Source organism: Carassius auratus, unplaced genomic scaffold (genome assembly GCF_003368295.1).
Source record: "Carassius auratus strain Wakin unplaced genomic scaffold, ASM336829v1 scaf_tig00008050, whole genome shotgun sequence".
NCBI lineage: Eukaryota > Metazoa > Chordata > Actinopteri > Cypriniformes > Cyprinidae > Carassius > Carassius auratus.
The window spans coordinates 11,564-31,660 of record NW_020523901.1 but is presented as its reverse complement, the minus strand read 5'-3'; the positions used below and the strand labels follow the sequence as shown (position 1 = coordinate 31,660).

General features: G+C 35.3%; 1 protein-coding gene across 2 annotated transcripts; it reads left to right on the top strand.

Annotated features, from left to right (window-relative positions):
- Positions 1-12,918: 12,918 nt before the first annotated feature.
- LOC113071747 (ras-related and estrogen-regulated growth inhibitor-like protein) lies at positions 12,919-17,119 on the top strand. Of its 2 annotated transcripts, none has more exons than XM_026245034.1 (5): positions 12,919-13,399; positions 13,519-13,575; positions 13,935-14,008; positions 15,467-15,615; positions 16,148-17,119. In XM_026245034.1, the coding sequence occupies exons 1-5, from the start codon at positions 13,348-13,350 to the stop codon at positions 16,431-16,433; spliced, it is 618 nt and encodes a 205-aa protein (XP_026100819.1). In that variant the 5' UTR covers positions 12,919-13,347; the 3' UTR covers positions 16,434-17,119. The 2 variants fall into 2 exon arrangements, with proteins under 2 accessions (XP_026100819.1, XP_026100818.1); XM_026245033.1 differs by having other exon boundaries at positions 12,925-13,399; positions 16,145-17,119.
- The last annotated feature ends 2,978 nt before the right edge of the window (positions 17,120-20,097 follow it).

The window sequence follows — 20,097 nt, the reverse complement described above, 5'->3', positions numbered from 1 at the left end:
TTTGTTTTTGTTTTTTGTTTTTTTTATTTTATTTTTTATTTTGCTATGTGCTATAAATTGCTGTGATCTAGTTTTTCTTGTTTTTTTGTTTTGTGGTGTTCCTTTTAATTCGACTTTTTTGATGTTGTTGTTCCAATTTGAACTACTTTGATTTTGTTTGCACGTGTCTCAAATAAGCACAGTAAATATCATTATTTATATATATATATATATATATATATATATATATATATATATATATATATATATATATATATATATATACATACAGTCATGGGCAAAAATATCGGCACCCTTGGTAAATATGATCAAAGAAGGCTGTGAAAATGAATGTGCATTGTTAATCCTTTTGATCTTTTATTTAAAAAAAATTAGAAAATGTATCCTTTCATTGGATAATACAAATTTAAAATGGGGGAAGATATTATTATGAAATAAAGGTTTTTCTCAATACCTGTTGGACACAATTATTGGCATCAAATTCTTATGAGTAAAATATCTCTGAAGTATGTTCCCATTCATATTCACAATTTTGAGCACTCCAACGTGATTATGAACATGAAATTATCCAGCCATGGCTTTCTGTTTCACAGAAATATAAAGAGGAGGGAAAACAAAGCCCAAATTCCCTGGATCATCCATCAAAATGAGAAAAACCAAAGAATATATTTCTGATGTGCAGCAGAAGATAATTGAGCTTCACAAATTAGAGAAGAAATTCCCATTTCCACCATCAGAGCAATAATTAAGAATTTCCAATCAACATAAATGTCATGAAACTGCCTGGAAGAGGACATGTGTCTATATCGTTCTAATGTGTAGTGAGAAGGAGAGTTTGAGTGACTAAAGACACTGGAGAATTGCAGAGAAATAGTTGAGTCTTAGGTTCAGAAAACCTTAAAGTAAATTGTCAAACAGAATCTACATCACCACATGTTGTTTGGGAGGGTTTCAAGAAAAATTCTCCTAGCTCATTCAAAAACAAACTAAAGCATATTCAGTTATCAGACTGGAACTTCAAATGGGACTGGCTTTCTATGGTCCAAAAAAAATATAGCTTTTTAGCAGCAAACACTAAAGATGGGTCTAAAAGATACAGAGATAAAAAGTACCCCATGTGTACAATGAAATATACTGCTGTATTTCTGATGTGTTGGGCATATATTTCTGCTGAAGGTCCTGGGCATCTTGTTTAGACACATGGCATCATGGATTCTATCAAATACCAACAGATAAAAATCAGTAAGTGACGGACTCTGTTAGAAATCTTATAATGGATCATGTTTGGATCTTTCAACCGTACAATAATCCAAACACAATCCTCAAAAACAACACAGAAATGGTTCACTGAGCTCAAAACCAAGCTTTTGCTATGGCCATTTCAAGTCCTCTGACCTGAACCCTAGAAGATGAGAGGAGTGAACCGAAGAGGAGAAGCACCAACATGGAGCTGGGAATCTAAAAGATCTGGAGTGATTCTGGATGAAGGAATGATCTCTTATCTCTTGTCAGGTGTTCTCTAACCTCATCAGGCATTATAGAGAAAATTTAGGCCTGTTAAACTGGCAAATGGAGGTTTCAAAAAGTATTAAATAAAAGGGTGCCGTTATTGTGGCTAATGTGTATTAGAGAAAAACATTTATTTCATAATGATATTTCCCCCAATTTGAAATTCTTATTATCCAATGAAAGGGAAAAATTTTGTGTTTGTGTGTGTGTTATTTATTTATTAGTATTTATATATATATATATATATATATATATATATATATATATATATATATATATATTTATATATATATATATATATATATATATATATATATATATATATATAAAAGATCAAAAGGATTGACAATGCAGATTAATTTTCACAGCCGCCTTTGATATTTACCAAGGGTGCTGATATTTTTGGCCATGACTCTATATATGTGTGTGTGTGTGTGTGTGTGTGTATGAGTGTGTTTTCAAGTTCTCTAGGTGTTACTTCCAAACGCATGACATCAATTTAATGACAAATGGATCATTACTGTAAGTTTTATCGTGTGCTTTGGCTTTTTACTTTGCTTTTAAACTGGACCAGTAAGAGTTATGCTCAGAAAAGAAAATCTAGTGAACAGGTTCATATTTAGACTTCAGCTCAAGTCATTTTGCAGGAGTCTTGTATGATATTATGTTGTGGTCGCGTCACTAAGATACACGATTCACAGTTATTTTTGATAGTCAAGAACAAGATCTGCCTGTCTCTTTTGTGATTCTGAAATGAAAGCAGCAAAGTGTTCCACAGTTTTTTGTGGTTTCTTATAATAACGACCTTCTTTTAGCTTGTAATGTTGCTCTGGTTCATGAATTTGCACTTATGAAGGAGGTTTAAGCACAAATGTTTAATACTCAAGCAATTCAGCCCTTCCTTTTAGTGTGTAAGAAATGGAGGAAGCAAAATGTGTTTCAGTGACTGAATAAATTTGAATTATGCTCAGAAATATACTGTGGCTCCATGCACTAATGACACATCGTGATTCTCCAAAATATCTACAAATCTAATGTTTTGCTTTCTCAGCTGATGTTGATTTAAGGTAAATTCCAACCAAACAGCATCAATTGTGTGGCTATGCACTTTACAACCAGCATAAACAGGGCATGTATTCACAAATAATCCCAAGATTAAAATCTGCATTTGAAGTGGAAGTGCATGCTTCTGTGTTGTTTTAAGATGTGCTTTTTTTGTTTTTCATTTTTGTTTTTCATATATGCTTTTTTTCTTTTGTACAGTCCTTTTATTTATTTTTTTGTTTTGTTTTATGTGTTTTTTGTTTGCAGGCCAAATTGCATTTTCTGCATGGCAGGTAGAAAATTATTAAAAATGTGTACATTAACATATTGCTGTTTATATACATGCATGTCCACTTGAAATCTCAGCCTTTACTCTTGCCACTGGTGATTCATTAGTACTGTTTATGCTGTTTGTTCAGTGCACGAGCACATGTTGGATGTTGTTCAGTTGGAACTTGCATCTTACCTTAAATCAACACCAACTGAAAGAGTGGCTGAATGATTTCCTCATTGTCAAACACGGTCACTGGTCTCTTGTTTCTGTTTTGGAAATGGTGCGTTAACACTCTAAAACACAAGGCCTTGGCAAAACAACATGTGCTGTTGACTCTGACAATCCCTCTGCTTTTGGAGCATTTCATGCGCGAGGACCAATGCATTAAACACTAGCGTGCTTACCATTCTTTTCTTGTGAAATGAGTCTGAGGATCTCAGTGGTGATTTTAAGACTATTTAGTAAAGGCTTGGAGACATGTTTGGCTTTTCAAACTGATCTTACATTACAGTTTTGGAGCTCACTTGAAGAAGCGAGGGTCAGACTGTCTGGCGCGGTTTACTTCTTAAATACGTCTTTTTTTCTTTTTTTTGGACTTGAAATTGATTGTTTTGAATGTTGAGTCTTTTTGTTCTCATAATGGTTCATAAGCATACGCATTAGTTTTTTGTTGTTGTTTTTTGTGTTGCTTTTGCTTTTGCTTTTTTTTTTACTTTGTTTTTGTTTTGTTTTGTTATGTCACAGTAAATCGTGGTTTTAATGTTAGTTTTATACATTACGTTTTTTTTTCTTTGTTTTTTTGTATGCCTTTGTTGTTTCTGACATTCTTTTGCTTTGTTCTGCTTTTTTGGAAGTATAATTTTCTTTATATATTTTTGTTTTGTTTTGCTTTTTGTTTTTGTTTTTGTTTGGATGTCAGTTTTATACATTTACGTTTTTTTTTTTTTTTTTTCTTTACTTGACATGCAAAAAAACAAACATTACAAAGTAAAGTAAACTGTCTACATGGCATGGAAAAATGTTTGAGATTATATTTATTTTCATTCTTATTTTCTTGTCTATGAGATGTTTTATGTAAAAGTAGCACAGCTTACCCCTCTCTCCCATACATTGTTTGGACTGGAGAATACAAAAAGCAGGACCTACTGTATGTATCTTCATGCACTATGTGATAACTCAACCCGTCTCCCCCTTTGTTTCTTTGTCCTATTTTTCAGCAGACAATAACACCTCAAATCCAGATGTGTGATATTATTCCTGCTGAATTTTGTTTTACACTATCATACAGTAATTCTGGTTTGTTACATGATCCGCTTGGAAGGCCCACTTCCTCGACTGCATTTAACATTTTGAACATTTTGTTTCTGTCACAGTTTCACTCTATTAATAACCCAGTCCTAAGTAAAGCAACATCACTCAGATCAGATCCACATCTGCAGCCAACAGCAATGCCATGTGTCTTTAGTCTCAATGCATAGTCCTTTTTGTAAATGTAGTATTGTAGTTATAAAACCAAAACTGCTTATTTGTTGCCATGGCACCAGCTAAATTAATTGATCTTATGGATACTCACGTCAAGTAATTTCGGATTAGACCCAAATACCCATTTGGTCTGATGTTATTGCATGCATGACACTGCATAAAACACATGCTTCTCCCTGTAAACAAGAGCATGCTCTAAATAAATAACGTTGAAAACAGAAATGAATTATTTTTATTTTGCCTCCCAATTATCGATTATATAAAAATATTAATCAGACTTAAGTATTAATATTTCTGTATTATTTGAGCATTGTTCATCTTGTTGCTTAACCAATTGATTTGTACGTTATAATGATGATATATTTTTTTTAGTCAAAGCTTTAAGTCAATATGCAGGTAAGATTGTAAAATAATTTTGAAATAATTTAATATTTACAAAATTAATAAAATAACTCGGATCAATATTTATTTTCTGTGTATTCATTTATTTGACTGTACAGAAATGGTCAAACTTCTGCATCCAGAACTAACAATTTTCTTCAGAATGCCATAATCTTGTTCAATTTCTGTGTTTATTAAATTCACGTTGAATGTTTTTGTTGTATTTGATCATTTTATATCTATTTTTCCATTCAGGCAAACATTTTCATATATCATGTCTAAATATTGAGGTCATGGTAACTCTCAGCTTGAATGCAGTGTCTAGCCATCTTACAGATGATCACAGTGGTTGACCTTTCCAGCAAGTCTGTGATGATTTGTGCCAGAACTGAATGAACTCTGTGATCCAGATATCCCACAATGCATCACTGGAGCATCAAAGAGTCAAAAGGTAGGTCAATAGTCACTTTTAGATCATAGCAAGTATGAGTATATTGAGGTCACATCTTCAAATTTATATTCAACGGTTTAAGGTTTTATTATGTTTATTTGTTCACCCAACAAGCTATACTTAAAATAAAATGTTATATACTGCAGTTGTAGCATTCAGCCCTGGCCTATTCATAATTGCAAACACTCAGTTGCATAATTTTGGCATTAGACTTCAAAGTAGTGATTCATGGCTGTTGGAAATACTTTATATGATAGTTTAAACATGACCATTGACTGTTAATACTGTATATGTAGGCCTTGACCCATTTGATAAGGTAATCTAACATTTTCTTCTGTAATAGCAACATTTACATTCACAAGACTTTGTAGTTTAATATGGCCTACATTTTGCGTCACTGCACTGATAAATGTATAAACTATCAGTATCTGGAGCACTTTTGCTCTGAATGCCACTGTTCCTATTTGTTACACAATAATCAGTGTAAAACTTAAAGTAATAAAGCAATTGTAAATAGTTTTAAAGGGTTAGTTCACTGAAAAATTATGTCATTAATGACTCATGTCGTTCCAAACCCGTAAGACCTCCGTTCATCTTCGGAACACAGTTTACGATATTTTAGATTTAGTCTGAGAGCTCTCAGTCCCTCCATTGAAGCTGTGTGTACGGTATACTGTCCATGTCCAGAAAGGTAAGAAAAACATCATCAAAGTAGTCCATGTGACATCAGAGAGACAGTTAAAATTTTTTGAAGCATCGAAAATACATTTTGGTCCAAAAAATAGCAAAACTACAACTTTATTCAGCATTGTCTTCTCTTCCGGGTCTGTTGTGAGCGTGTTAACTAAAGTGAAGTGATATCCGGTTTGATATCCGAGTACATGAATTACTCCAGGATATTGGTTTGTTTTGACTCAGAGGAAGGGTCGGCCACATTAAAAAAGTGGTAGCACTTTATTTTACAGTCCTGTTCCTCATGTACATACTATGTACTTATAGTAATTACAATAACTATGTAATAACTAGGTACTAACCCTGAACCTACCGCTAAACCTAACCCTACCCCATGTAGTTACCTTGTATTACCAGAACTTTCTTAGATAAATACACTGTAAGTACACTATAAGTACATGTTAGTACACGTACTGTAAAATAAAGTGCAACCAAAAAAGTTAACAGCTTAAGTCATTGGTGGATTAATTCTTATTGGAGACGCGAACCATTTCTAATGATTCAGTTCGATTTGGTGAACTGGTTCAAGAAGATCCAGTTACATCGAGTGATTCATTCGCGAACTGGATATCACTACACTGCAGTGAACGCACTCACAACAGACCCGGAAGAGAAGACAATGCTGAATAAAGTCATAGTTTTGGCTATTTTTGATGCTTCAAAATATTCTAACTGCCCCTCTGATGTCACATGGTCTACTTTGATGAAGTTTTTCTTACCTTTCTGGACATGGACAGTATACTGTACACACAGTTTCAAAGGAGGGACTGAGAGCTCTAGAACTAAATCTAAAATATCTTAAACTGTGTTCCGAAGATGAACGGAGGTCTTACGGTTTGGAACGACATGAGGGTGAGTTATTAATGACATAATTTTCCTTTTTGGGTGAACTATACCTTTAATTGATTGGTTATTTATGTATTTACTTATTTTTAAATGTTTATTTTGCACGATCTGACGACAAATCAAATTTAACTACAATAGGTGTAAAAATGTTTGTGTGTTTTGTGAATATACATGTTAGTGAATGTGTCACTGCATAAATCTATGTAGATTATATGGTTAAAGATCGGCCTGGATTTAATAAATGAAGCATTTCCCCCAAATGATAGCTGCAGGTTTAGCATGTCAAATTATTATTACAATTTTTCATTTAATTTTAGTTTAATTTATTTATTTATATTGGCAGGAAGCACAAAGATAGTCATTGTATAATAAAATAGTCATTTTATTATATCAAGAGGTTTTTTTGAATGCTCTCCGAAGGGACAACGTATGCTGCAAAACTTCAAAAATACACTTCCCAAACTATCTTTTTCCCTTTTAAATTGGACACTGCCTTTATATAATATGCCACATATCATCTGGGAGACGGGAGGATTGTTCTCTGTTGGGAGTTCTGTTTGGAGAAAGGTTTGATGAATAGCACCAAAAATAGGTTATGACGGCAAAACGCCCTGCCTTTGTGAATGATCTTGTGATATTGCCGATAAGCAGAGTTTTTATATATCAGGCTCTCCATGGTTTTATTTGGGCTACTGCATTGCTACTGACGCTTTAGGTGAATCATATCAATTGGAACCAGTAAGTAGCAACCCTGGTCTGCCAATGAAAGCCCATCCAAATATCGCAAGACCTGTCTCTCCCTTGTTTTGTTGAGTAGTCAGTGTCTAAAAACATCAGATGAGTCATGTGTGGTTTGTGAAGCTGGTTATGTCACAGCGCATGTATTTTTCTCTTGAATGTGGTAATGACTGTCTAGTGCTTTGCATTATTTCTTTGAAATGTTTTTTACAAAGCATGATGTGAAATAATGGTACTTCTTATTGCAAGTGCTATGCAACCAAATGCTTGTGTTATTGGACTCTAAACAGAATTAAATCTCCTAACTGTGTAGCTTATTGATAGCTTAATTATGGTATTATGAATTTTCAGTCTATTCGGTTTCCTTTATCATCAGAAGAGTCACTTTTTGGGATTCTGTGTGAGAATGGTTATATAATGTTGAAATCATCAAGCATAAACACATCTCACTTTCCAGTCCTAACCCCTCATGCTATTTTTACAAATGTTTGCAATGGCGTACAGCCTGTTTTTTGTCAAGATTAACATCCACATTTGTTAGTGTAGGCCGGCTGGGTGTATTGTTTGGGTATGAGTTGGTTTTTGTGGCTTCTGTTCAAATACAGGCTCCATGAGTGATTTTGCAACCGTGGTTTGAGCTGTTATATGGCGTAACAGAAAGTGGAAAAATTAAAAAATGTTCTTCTTCTTTTATGTTTATACAATTACATATTAAATTATATAAAATGCCACAATATTGACTATTGTGTCCACAAGATGTAATGTAATATTTTCTGTTTTCTTCTACTAGTAACCTTTTTGATTCCCCATGCCGAGAGGAAAACACTGAACCGTGACATTTGGACTAAATGGATTTTTGTGTATTAAACTGGGACTCTGTAAAGCAGGTGCACATGAGCGTCATCGTGGATTGATCTTTGTATTCAATCTCACGGGTCATTGTGTGCTGGCTTCTGTTAACTCATTGGCTATGGAATTGCTATCCACCCCATAAAATGGCTTTCGTTGACAGAAAGTTAAAAGAAGGAACCGTTAAGTTAGACAAAATGTGTTGCATCTTTCTTTGAATGTATTTTAAATAAGTGTCTTTAATTAATTCAGCCAATTAATAGAAATTGAAGTCACATTTTAAGTTAGTATACATATATATCAACCACTAAAAAAATTATAGTTACTATATGTAGGCCTTCTTTTATAATGGTCTAATCATGCAGCCTATTTAGGAAGCAATATACAACTTCCAACTATTGGACGATGAATAATAAAGAAATAAAAAACACCTTAGAGTTGCACTGAGGCAACATCTTAGCTCTTCAAACTAGCAGTAAGCATTACTATTACTATTACTATTAGTTTTTTATTTTAGTTTTAGTAATGTTAGTACTTCAGTGTAAACCTATGAAAAATGTTAATCAATAAATTCATTGACTTAATTTTTATAGTCGTGGTTAACAACAACACTGATAAGCAGCACCCACAACTGATTTAGAACATGTAAAAATCTAGTTACTAGTAATATAGTATATGTAATATGTAGAACATTATAATCTATTTTGTCACCTTTCAAGTATGCATCTTTTATTATTCCTATATTCCAGAGCTTTTAGAAAATTTCGAGCATTATATCAGTTTATTCACTTTTCTGACTGTTCAAGATCAAGCATCGCTATAAATATATATATATCGTTTTTTTTTTTTTTTTTTTTTTCTGAAGTGTGTATAGATGTCATTGGAAACTGATTAAGGTTTAGAGCTGACTTTCTTTGGAAAATCTATATTCACAATTGTAAAATACAGAAATAAGGAACATCAGCTGAGCATAAATATTTATCTCCTCGACATGAGCCAACCTAGATATGAAATGGGCTTGTCAGGGCTGACTGGTCAACTGGAAAATGTTACAGATATTGCTTCACTTTTGGGGAAAGTGATTCCATGTATGGCATATTAGCCTGTTGCTATGAGAGACACGCAGCCTTTGAGAATTCAGCATGTGACAGAAAGCCTGTTTTAAACATGTTGCCTAAATATAAACGGCCTTCTGTCTTCCCGCTTAACACTGGCAAAGTATTTTTCTTTTATTTCGAGTGGTGAATTGCTTTTTAATTGCCGCATATCATGTTCGTTGTTGATTGGCGTCGGTTTGGCCTTGTACATTTAGAACATTTTCAGACCATTTTTGCTTGTTTTGAATAGTCTGTGATCGCAACCCGTCCCTTCCTGATTGAATCTGATCCCTGTAGATCCAGAGGAAATGCACAGGATATATTCATTCAAACTCTACACATATTAATCCACCTTAGTGAGGGAATCGCTCTGTTCTCTATAAGACACAATGGAAAGCAAAATCTTGGAAATGTAATAGAGAAATATGGATTTTGGGGGGGGAAGAGTAATTTCAGTTCCTGGCTAGATGAAAATGAAGTCATAGATCAGTCAAAGGGTTTCTCTCAAAAGCAATGAGACTGATCAAAAGCCAATGAAGAATACAGAACGTGTTCAATTCCTCATCCTCCTCTCCTTCACTTTCATGCTGAACTTTAGGCCTCCTGAGCTTCACGCTCTACGTGGATTAGTCTGAAAAATATCCACAGAGCTAAAATGCCTCTGCTACTATGAATTGCCATTTTTCCTCAGATATTTTTAATTTAGAGACGTGCTTTCAAGTTCTGGCCAAACCAAACGATAGCCTCAGACATTCCCCAAGAGCTTCCTTACCTAGAAGTCCGGATTTGCACGTTTTGCATATTAACCTTAATTTCCTCTTTTTTGTTTTATCCTTTGATTCTGTTTGTTTAGCATTTTTAAAACAAAACATTGCTGATGTGATACATTGTTAATTCGGCGGTCTCCATTGATTCAAGCAATGAGCTTGTGAGTCTAACATAAAGCAGGCTATGTTGAGAATATCATGCTACAGTTGTCCAGTATGCAAATTGTTTTGTATGCATACAACACCCAGGTGACTACATTGGTTTGCTGGCATTTCATACTGAATATAGCCAGAATGTACAAACTAATCCTGCACATTAGTGTCTGTCAAAATAAAGTGTTTTTCTGGTTAAGCCATGTGTTGCAACACCAAAGAAGCCAATGATATTTCATAACTCAGTCATGACAACAGCTTTAACAAGATGTTCCGTTCAAATAGCAAACAAAGCATTATAAATCATGAACAGGTCCCTATTATATGTCTTGTATGTGCACTCTTGAAGATAAACAGCACAACTTTGCTTTTAGAGGTATCCAGACGGGCTTCAGCTGATTGGCCTTAAGTCATTTTCACATATTTCGATCTGAGAAGAATTGTACCAGATTCAGGTATAATCCACTTTGATTAATGCTTCACGGAAAGAACACAAGAAACTCTGGCAATCAAGGCCCTACACCCCATTTGTTATATATATTTAGAAAAAACACTGTACTGTAATAGCATCCATCCCTTTTTTTTTTTTTTTAGGTTTAAGCAATGTCTTTGTAATTTGTTTCAAAGCCACAATCTTAATTTCTCTCTCTCTCTCTCTCTCTCTCTCTCTCTCTCTCTCTCTCTCTCTCTCTCTCTCTCTCTCTCTCTCTCTCTCTCTCTCTCTCTCTCTATATATATATATATATATATATATATATATATATATTAAAGGGCACCTAATATGCCCTTTTTACAAGATGTAATATAAGTCTCAGGAGTCTCCAGAATGTGTCTGTGAAGTTTCAGCTCAAAATACCCCACAGATCATTTATTTACTAAACTAAACTCTCTTTCATGTCTTATTGCGCTTAAACTTTCAAATACACATGTTTATGTTAAAAAAACGCATAAGTTACAAAAACAATTATGTCACAGAAAAATATGTTTATATTAGACCTGTGTGTTAAGTGACAGAAGCGTAATATACAATACCTACGCTGTTAATATGACAATAAAATAAAAACAGAAAACTGTCCGCTTTTTTCTGTATCTCTACTAAGGAGACATTTCTTACTTTTAAATGCTCTTGAAGATTAACATTATGTATTGTGTGTTTGTGGGGTCTCTGCTAATACGGCAGTGATCGTCAACAGTCGTGGGCGGGGCTTGTAAAATGTGATGTCACATTTTATAGTTTCTGCGAACAGCTTGTTCTGAGACTGCTTATGATTTACGAGGTTTAAAAAGAGGAGCAGGTGGATCTTTACCATTATAGGGTGGTTATGTACACACACTGCCAGCACTTGCCAAATTTATATCCTAACAACATGTAAAAGTGAATTATATTTTAATATATCACATTATATGTCCTTTAATAATGAAGAATCTTTTTTAAGAATGATGTTTTACAGGTACATGCGACCATCTGTTGTGATAAACACAAGAAGCATTTCTGAGTGTGCTTTGCTCCAATCATGAATCCATAATCACATCCAGGCTCTGCTATCACTGATTACATTGTTGTTATAATAGCTCTTGATAAGTGATCCACTTGCAACAAACAGCAGCTGTGCCAACACTGAAATTAATATGCATTTGTTTCTCAACCCATCAGATTGGCTTGTTGATAAGTAAACTTCTGTATGAGATAATGTGACAGATATGCTTTAAACCACATTCGGCTGCTAAATGTTGTTTATAATATGTGAGTCATTATGTGGGAGGCCATCTTATGTAACAGATCCACATATACACACAATCAGTGAAGGTCCAAACAACACCCACAGACCGCACAGACCTCACAATTAGTAAAGCTGTTTGCTTCAGCCAAAGCTAGTGTGACATTGTATTTAAGATGTAACTATTATTGCATTCACACTTAACCCCCCCATCTATTAATGGCATATTGTGCATGATAATATTCTAGATCCCTTAATCCAATCCTATACCTAGAATTAACAACTAGCTACCTAACTATTACTAAACATCAATTTATGAGTTTATTAAGAGGAAAGTTGCAGTTAATAGTCAGTGGTCAGTTGTGGTCCCCAAACTAAAGTGTGACCTTTTTTGTTTTAATAAATCCATTATTCAAAATGTATAAACCCCTTGTTGTTTGCTATATATTATTTATAGTTATTATAATATCATTGATTAATCAGACTCAGAAATAAGGCATAATCTTTTGAATTTAAATATATGTATATATTGTTGGTGACCAAAATTATTAGAACACTAGTATTTTAATTAGGTAAAAATGGCTTTAAGTCAGTTATTTCTATCTTTTGCTTTAGTGTGTGAGTAGGAAATATCAGTTTACATTTCCAAACAATTTTTTTTTCTTTTTTGCACAAGGAGTCTGACAACAGCCAGTGCTCCACACAGATAGGCTACTGTATATAGGCCTGTATATGATTTTTATAAAACTCTTATTGTTTAAGTTTGCATTCATTATTATTTAAAAGTGATTTTTCTTGTTGTTCTGAATATGGTTTTTTTAAAGGTTATGGAGTGTTTTTGTTGTTGCTGTTGTTTTTCATAATAGTAGGCCATAGCATAATGGTTGTTGCATATTTCAGATAAGAATAACATGTTGATGATTTACTACAACCATGAATTAAATGGTACAGCAAACTGAAAAAAAAAAAAAAAAAAACACATCCAAGAAAGTGCAGCCTCTTTCAGCCGTCCACATACATCAGATCCTGCGATGTTTTGGCTCCAGCTGCGGGTTGCGTCACCGCGACGTCAGAGTCGTGTGAATGCTCGAGCCGAGAGCAGCGTTGGAGAGGCAGAGTCTGTCTGATAAACACCTGATCAACACTGCTCTGAACGACCAGAGGATGCTTCAGTCAATTCTTGCGTTCATTCTGCACTGTTTTAAAAGCGTCCCGCTCAGTGACTGAAATGTGGAGCGTGCGTTAAACGCATTCGTCGCGTTTGAGTTTCATTCCTTCTCGACTTTAACTGTTTCTACGAATCATAATGAATGACATAAAAGTTGCAGTTCTAGGATCCGAGGGTGTCGGGAAATCAGGTATGTGTATTTTTATACATTATATCTACGTGTGTGTATATTAGGCTACACAATTTGCTAAATGTGCAAATTACAAAAATAATATGTTTCATATTTTTTCTTCTACTTTACATTTACAGCACTTATTGTTCGATTTCTAACCAGGCGATTTATTGGTGAATATGCATCATCATCAGGTGGGCTATTTGTGATATTGTTTTCATATTGCTGCATTTTTAATACTTGTGTTCATAGAGGGTCTATTGGTTGGAGAAGTGTGCAGGACTGATTAGATATATGGTGGGGGTAACCAAATGTTTGCAAAATCAGTGACTGAAAAGTTCAGTAATATGCTTTTCTGGTATTTTGTGTAATTTTGACTGCCTGTTTTTATATCTCGATGTTTGTGAGACCACCCAGCAATGCTCTACAAGAGCATTGGCACTAATGGGCGCAGTGCCAAGTAGGCTACACAAAGCATGCCAGTGAATCACGGCAGTTTACTGTATGTGCAGGAATCTTTTGTATCTGATGTGATCTGTTCTGGCCTTTACAGAGTGCATCTACAGAAAGCGCATGTCTATTGATGGAAAACAGCTTAATCTCGAACTGTATGACCCATGTTCTCAGGTATGTGGATAATATGCAACTGTAATTACACTACTGTAGTAGTAATCAAGGCAGTGCCTTCATAAAGCGCCATATGGTTTAGTGTGCTAAAGTGAGCATGACTGACTCTGCATATTCCAGTGATCTTTCTTTAAGATAACTTAACCTTTGCCTGTTTATACAGTAAATGTAGACCGAATTTCATTGCTTGTGTGTGTTGTATATGTATATGGATTTTACTGTAAGCAGCCCAATTCATAGACTTGAATCGTTTAGACATTTTCCAGAGACCTTTGCATCATCAAAAGCAAAAAGGCTTAACCTACTAACTATTAGTGTGTATCCAGAAGAAAGCCAGTATCGTCTATTTTACTGGCGTTAATGAGTATTGCAGACTTGTGGGTCTCTCTGCCTTATATAATCTTTCCGCAAGCTCCAGACACAGCTAGCAGTGTATAATGCACCATTCAGCCCTGCTCAGGACTGTAAAGCTATATTAGCCCTGAACACTTATATTATTATTTGGAAATAACCCTTATATAACCACAAAAGAGTGAAGTAATATTAGAGGAAGTGTGTATTTTAAAATACTTTTTTCCTTCCTGAGCCTAATATATATATATCATTAATGTGGTTAAAATTATGAAAGTCGAGGATGAGTGCGTTTACATCTTGGATAAAATCCAATTATTTTATCAGTCTGTTGCCCATTATGTGATTGGATACCATCTGTGCCTCTTGGGGGTCCAGTTGATTATCCTGACTTTCCTCATAATCCCATTTACTCATACTGCTGGTTTAATATAAGCTAAGCTTAACTGACAGTATTTGTGGCATAAATGTAGATTACTAGGAAAAATGATTTGGTCTTGTCCCTGGTTTTCTCTTTAGAAACAGCATGGGGCCAATTATAGTTCGCCGAAATTGAACATTTGCTGAAAATGAACCCACCTTGCCATCCAAGATGTAGATGAGTTTGTTTCTTCATTGGAACACACTTGGAGAAATTTAGCATTGCATCACTTGCCCTCAAGTGGATCCACTGCAGTGAATGGGTGCCGTCAGAATGAGAGTCCAAACAGCTGATAAAAACACCGCAATAATACACAATACCACCCTAGTCCATCAATGAATGTCTTGTGAAGTGAAAAACTGCATGTTTGTAAGAAACCAATCCATCATTAAGACTCTTTTTAACTTCAAAGCATTGCTTCCTATATATAATATTGCAATCTCCTGTAAAAAAAAAAAAAAAAAAAAATTATCTTTTCTGATTCAGGTGAGAAATATGCACAGATCAAGTTTAAAACAGTTTAAAAGCAAAAATATTCCAAACCTGTTTTAAAGAAATATACCGGGGATTTTGATGTGAGAGGACAATAGCGGATAGATTTGTTGTCACTAGAGAAAGCATTATTATGGATTATGGAATATATTTGTTTTGTAAAACATATTTGGATGTGTGATTTCTTTGTGCAGCCATGCGAGGGGAAGTCCACACTCAATGAGCAGATCCACTGGGCCGATGGCTTTGTGGTCGTTTACGACATCAGCGATCGTTCCTCCTTCCTCACGGCCAAAGCCATAGTGCACCTGATCCGAGAGCTTCACCTGGGAGGATCTAAAAGGTAGCGGCCACTCTGAGTTTCACAACAACACCCTCAGGCAGCAGAAGATGTGTCTATTTCTGTCCATATATTAGTGTTGCTCTTATGTGGGTGTCCATTATTCACCAGCTTTGATTCCCATTGAGAAGGATTGTTGAATTGAGTGTGTGGGCAGTGCTGATGGGCAAATGAGCTGGTGATTCAGCGATTCAATGAAAAACATCTATTTTTAGTTTAGCCTTGGCTATTGTGAAATTTCCAATGATTAAGTAGATGCATTTGAGTTGAATTCACATTATAGAAGAAATAAGTGGAATATTGATCTGTTTTTATTCTAGTCTCTTCACATTGACATTTATTTGTTTATTCATAATTTCTATGCTTTCAGGCTGTTTTGTCAGCTCCTTTTACTTTGGTTATAGTAAATTAAGCATTGCTAGACATTGCCAGTTATTTTAATCTGATCAACAGCATTCATAGGAATTTAGATATATTTTAGTAAGTAGAAAATAGTGAAACATCTTCATTGATGTTTTTACCCTTGTGACAGCAGGGACGCAGACTCTGTGATTTTCCTGGTGGGCAATAAGCAAGACTTGTGCCACATGCGGGAAGTGGACAGGGAAGAAGGCCAGAAGTTGGCGTCCGAGGGCCGCTGTCAGTTCTATGAGTTGTCTGCTGCGGAGCACTACCAGGAGGTGGTGCTCATGTTCTCTAAGATCGTGCGCAATGCCAGTCTGGGAGGCAAGGCAAAGGAGCGTCGCCGTCGTCCTAGCGGTTCGAAATCCATGGCCAAACTCATCAATAACGTCTTCGGAAAACGACGGAAATCTGTTTAAAATGAACTTGGACAATTGCTACAGGACTGGCATTTGAGATGTGTCAAATTTGTTTATATACTGTAGTTCTTCACCGCTTTTTGTTGATGCCGTGTCTTGGCCACACAGTCATTACCTGGTGAAATCTCATGAAACACATCAAGAACATGGACATTTTTCACCTTAAAGTCAAAAGAAAACAAAAACTTTCTTAGCTTCAAGAAAATGAAGCCTGTTTTAGAACCGTTTAGCATTGCAACAATATTTTATTGACATTTACCTCATCATTTCTCATTACCGTAATGGAAATGAGAATCACATTGCATTGTGGCAATGATATAATGTTTCAGTTGTCAACATTTAATGTCATGGTGGAAAACATTTAAAATAGGTTTAATTGTATTAATGCAAAATACAGTATCCTAATCGGTGTATAGCTGCACATCTCTGCTTTTTGCCTTAAATGTTTCACTTCTTAGGATGTTTAAATGTCACCTAAAAACTGCCAAGTCAAAGTCAAGCCTGAGGTTGTGAAATATAGGTTAGCTTGCTATGTACGCAGATCAAATGTTTCTTGTGTAATTTAATCACTTTCTACATGTACGATGTGAGCAACGAAGTGTCATATGACATTTATGGGCTTTGAAATATATTCAAATTCCTGTAAAACAAAAACAGCTGTGCATTAAAATGCGACAATTTTGACCTAGCCTTTTTTCCTTTTTGTAGGAATGGACATCTAAAGGTATTTTGTTTAGTCAAAACTGGGAAGCCAATGGCCTGACCAGAAAATAAGTGATCTGTATGCAGTATTGAATAGTTTTTCTGAAATGTTCACCAGAATGGCATTATCTTTAATGTTACACAACAGAATTGCTTCAGGTAGCAAGTTGTAGTTACAGTGAAGAGATAATAACGAACAGACTTGAGGTTTTGGAAAGCATCAATAAAATGTAAAATGAGTCATTTAGCTGGTTTTATTTTTTTTCTACAAATTACCAGATGCATAGTACATGATATATTGTACATTACTTTTTTAATAGAATGCTTGCACACTACTGTTTACTTTTTACTATTAAAACATTTTTTTTAAGTAGTAAATTGGTGGTGTAAAATATCACTTGATGTTGCTTCTGGTTCTTTCCTCACACTGGTAAAGGTAAAAAACACAACTTTTTTGTTGACCCTTTAGACGTCCGGCCAACATCCAGCATGACGTTTTCCAACAACAGTAAGTTATGCTGAGTAATATTTGAGAGCCAGACTGTGGATTGAGTCTCTCTAGTTCTCATACCTGCAGAAGCTAAAACGAGAAACCCCTTATCAATATAGGGGAGAGGGGCAGATGGCTGTTTGTACAGCATTGATTCCAAAGGAGATATGAAAACACAAGGTGGTATGCTTATGAGGGTCTTGTCATCACATACTGATTCCTGGATAAATACTCTTGAACAGCTAAACATGCTGGGAATTTCACTTTTAGCTCATGTTTTGCAAACTCCCTATTCTTTTGGGGAGATGAACCATGGTTATTTCTTCCTGTTAATATCTATACATGTTTTTCAACTTAGCGTTATTTTCTTCAAGTTGGACAGCTTTGCTGGGCCTGTCAGACAATCAGAATTTAGTGTTACAGTTTGTGTGAGACTTGTAGTGTTCATCTGTTGTCTGTTTCAAAATTGTTACTTTCGAAGGGCCAGTTTTTGTTTGAAAATGGCCTTCAGAGTCAAATTTATCCTGTTTGGAATACAGCAGAATGATGCCATTGTAGCGCCTCTAGTGACCCCAAGAGGAATTGCAATCTGTTTGTTTGAGTGCCTCAGTTTGGCCATAGTGGCCACAGGCAATAGTGTAAGTTGGGAAGAGGGAACCTGTTTATCCAAACAAAGGTTGATGAGGTAAGTGTTAAAAATAAGTTTGTAAGTCTTTATTTACACCATTCTGCTACCTGTCACTAGTTGTGCAGATATTCCTCACATTACCTTTAAATTTAACATACTTTGGCTTCTCTGTTGCCTGCTGTATTGTAACTCCTGATTTTGTATATACTACCTTAATAATATTAATTTAAATAGCTAATTTAACACTGTATTCACTGTTTGAAATAAGGGGTAAGGTTAGGACTATGTATGTTTGACAGGAATTGTTCATCATCATAAACCGTCACGTGATAAGAATTGCATCAACTCACCTCAGTGTTGCTTTGTTAAACGCAGCTTTTAGATCTTACTATGCAGCTCCTTTTAAATCATCTTAATACTCTGTTTTTATTTTGTTGCACTGTCAACAACAGAAAAGAAAAGAAACCTGCTGTCATAACTCAAACTTATCCTCCAACCTTAAGCTCCTTTAAATTTTGTGACATTATGAATAACATTGTTTACCACGCCATGTTCTCGTATCTTCATTCACCCAGTAAAGCAGATGGTAGGCTACAGGTGGAGGAGAGGCCATGGAGTGGATGGGTGGAAGGATGAGCAGCAGAAGAATCAAAAGAAAGGTGTTGCTGGAAAGCAAGCGACCGGTTCTGAGAGATTTGCCGTTTATCAGGTATTCTTGGCAAACGTTGGCTCTTCAGCCAATCCTCAACACCTGACCAACACAAATCACAGCCCGGGTCGGTCATGTGCTTCAGGTAAAATAAAGCCGCTTTTAATATGCTACAAATATCTCATGTCAGTGTCGAATTTGTTAAAAATTTCTTTGAGATCATGATTATTCCATAAGCAGGAGTATCAATGCATATTTGTGGTACTTATTTAAGAACAATTTTGATGCTAATGCAAAGTACAAATTTGAATATCGAGTCAATCCTATGTTTAGTTTTCATGCACATGTAATCAGTCTCTCATTAACGTGTGTACACAAGCCATGTTAATGAAAGTTAGGACTGATTAGCCATTAATTAACAGCACATCCGCTGGAAATCAGTCTGAGGTGATTTGACTGGGAACCCATACACTTCTGGACTGTTAATGTAAAGAGAGACGGGAAATTGTGTTTTCATTTCCACCGTCACTGCAACTTGCGTGTACTCTTACAAAAACAAGACATTGCCTGAGAAGGAGATGGAAAGAAAGTGCCATGCACACCATAAACCATAATAGCTGAAAGCTAATTCATAACTGAGCCAAGGGATTGCCTTACAGCGGCAGGCTGGAATCTCTTTGATGAGGCCAGTGGAATAAAAGTCTAACATATGGATCTGATTAGCAGAGGAGAAAATGATTCTTTGATTCATATCTGCCTGAGGCTTGAGTTCAGTGTGTTGTGATACTGATGTTATAGTGTTAATCTTTGCACTGTGTTTTTAAATGCATCCTGTTCTGTCTGGATGAATGGGGCAACACATTTTGCCCTCCACATCAAAAAGATTGGACGTTGTTGTAAACTTTTATTGACCCACATTTAATGCATTTATGTATGTTGCACTGGCGGCATGAGAAGCCATGAGATATATTAAGTTCAGTGGGAGGGTGATTTGTTTAAGACATATTATCACATTAGTGCATGTGTATGGAACGCAAAAGAATACGCGCTTTCTGCATGCTCACATGACAATAAGAAGATTGAGAGCATGGTGGGGAATACACAGCGAGATTACAGATTCTTTCACTGTATAGTGCTATTAAATTTATAGCGTAATGATGCTTACATGCTTCAAAGTTCACATAGAAGCTAGCTT

Coding starts and splice junctions, on each gene's coding strand:
- LOC113071747 (XM_026245033.1), top strand. CDS start 13,348: ATGAATGACATAAAAGTTGCAGTTCTAGGATCCGAGGGTGTCGGGAAA. Junction 13,400..13,518: donor CGAGGGTGTCGGGAAATCAG/GTATGTGTATTT, acceptor TTACATTTACAG/CACTTATTGTTCGATTTCTA. Junction 15,616..16,144: donor CACCTGGGAGGATCTAAAAG/GTAGCGGCCACT, acceptor CCCTTGTGACAG/CAGGGACGCAGACTCTGTGA.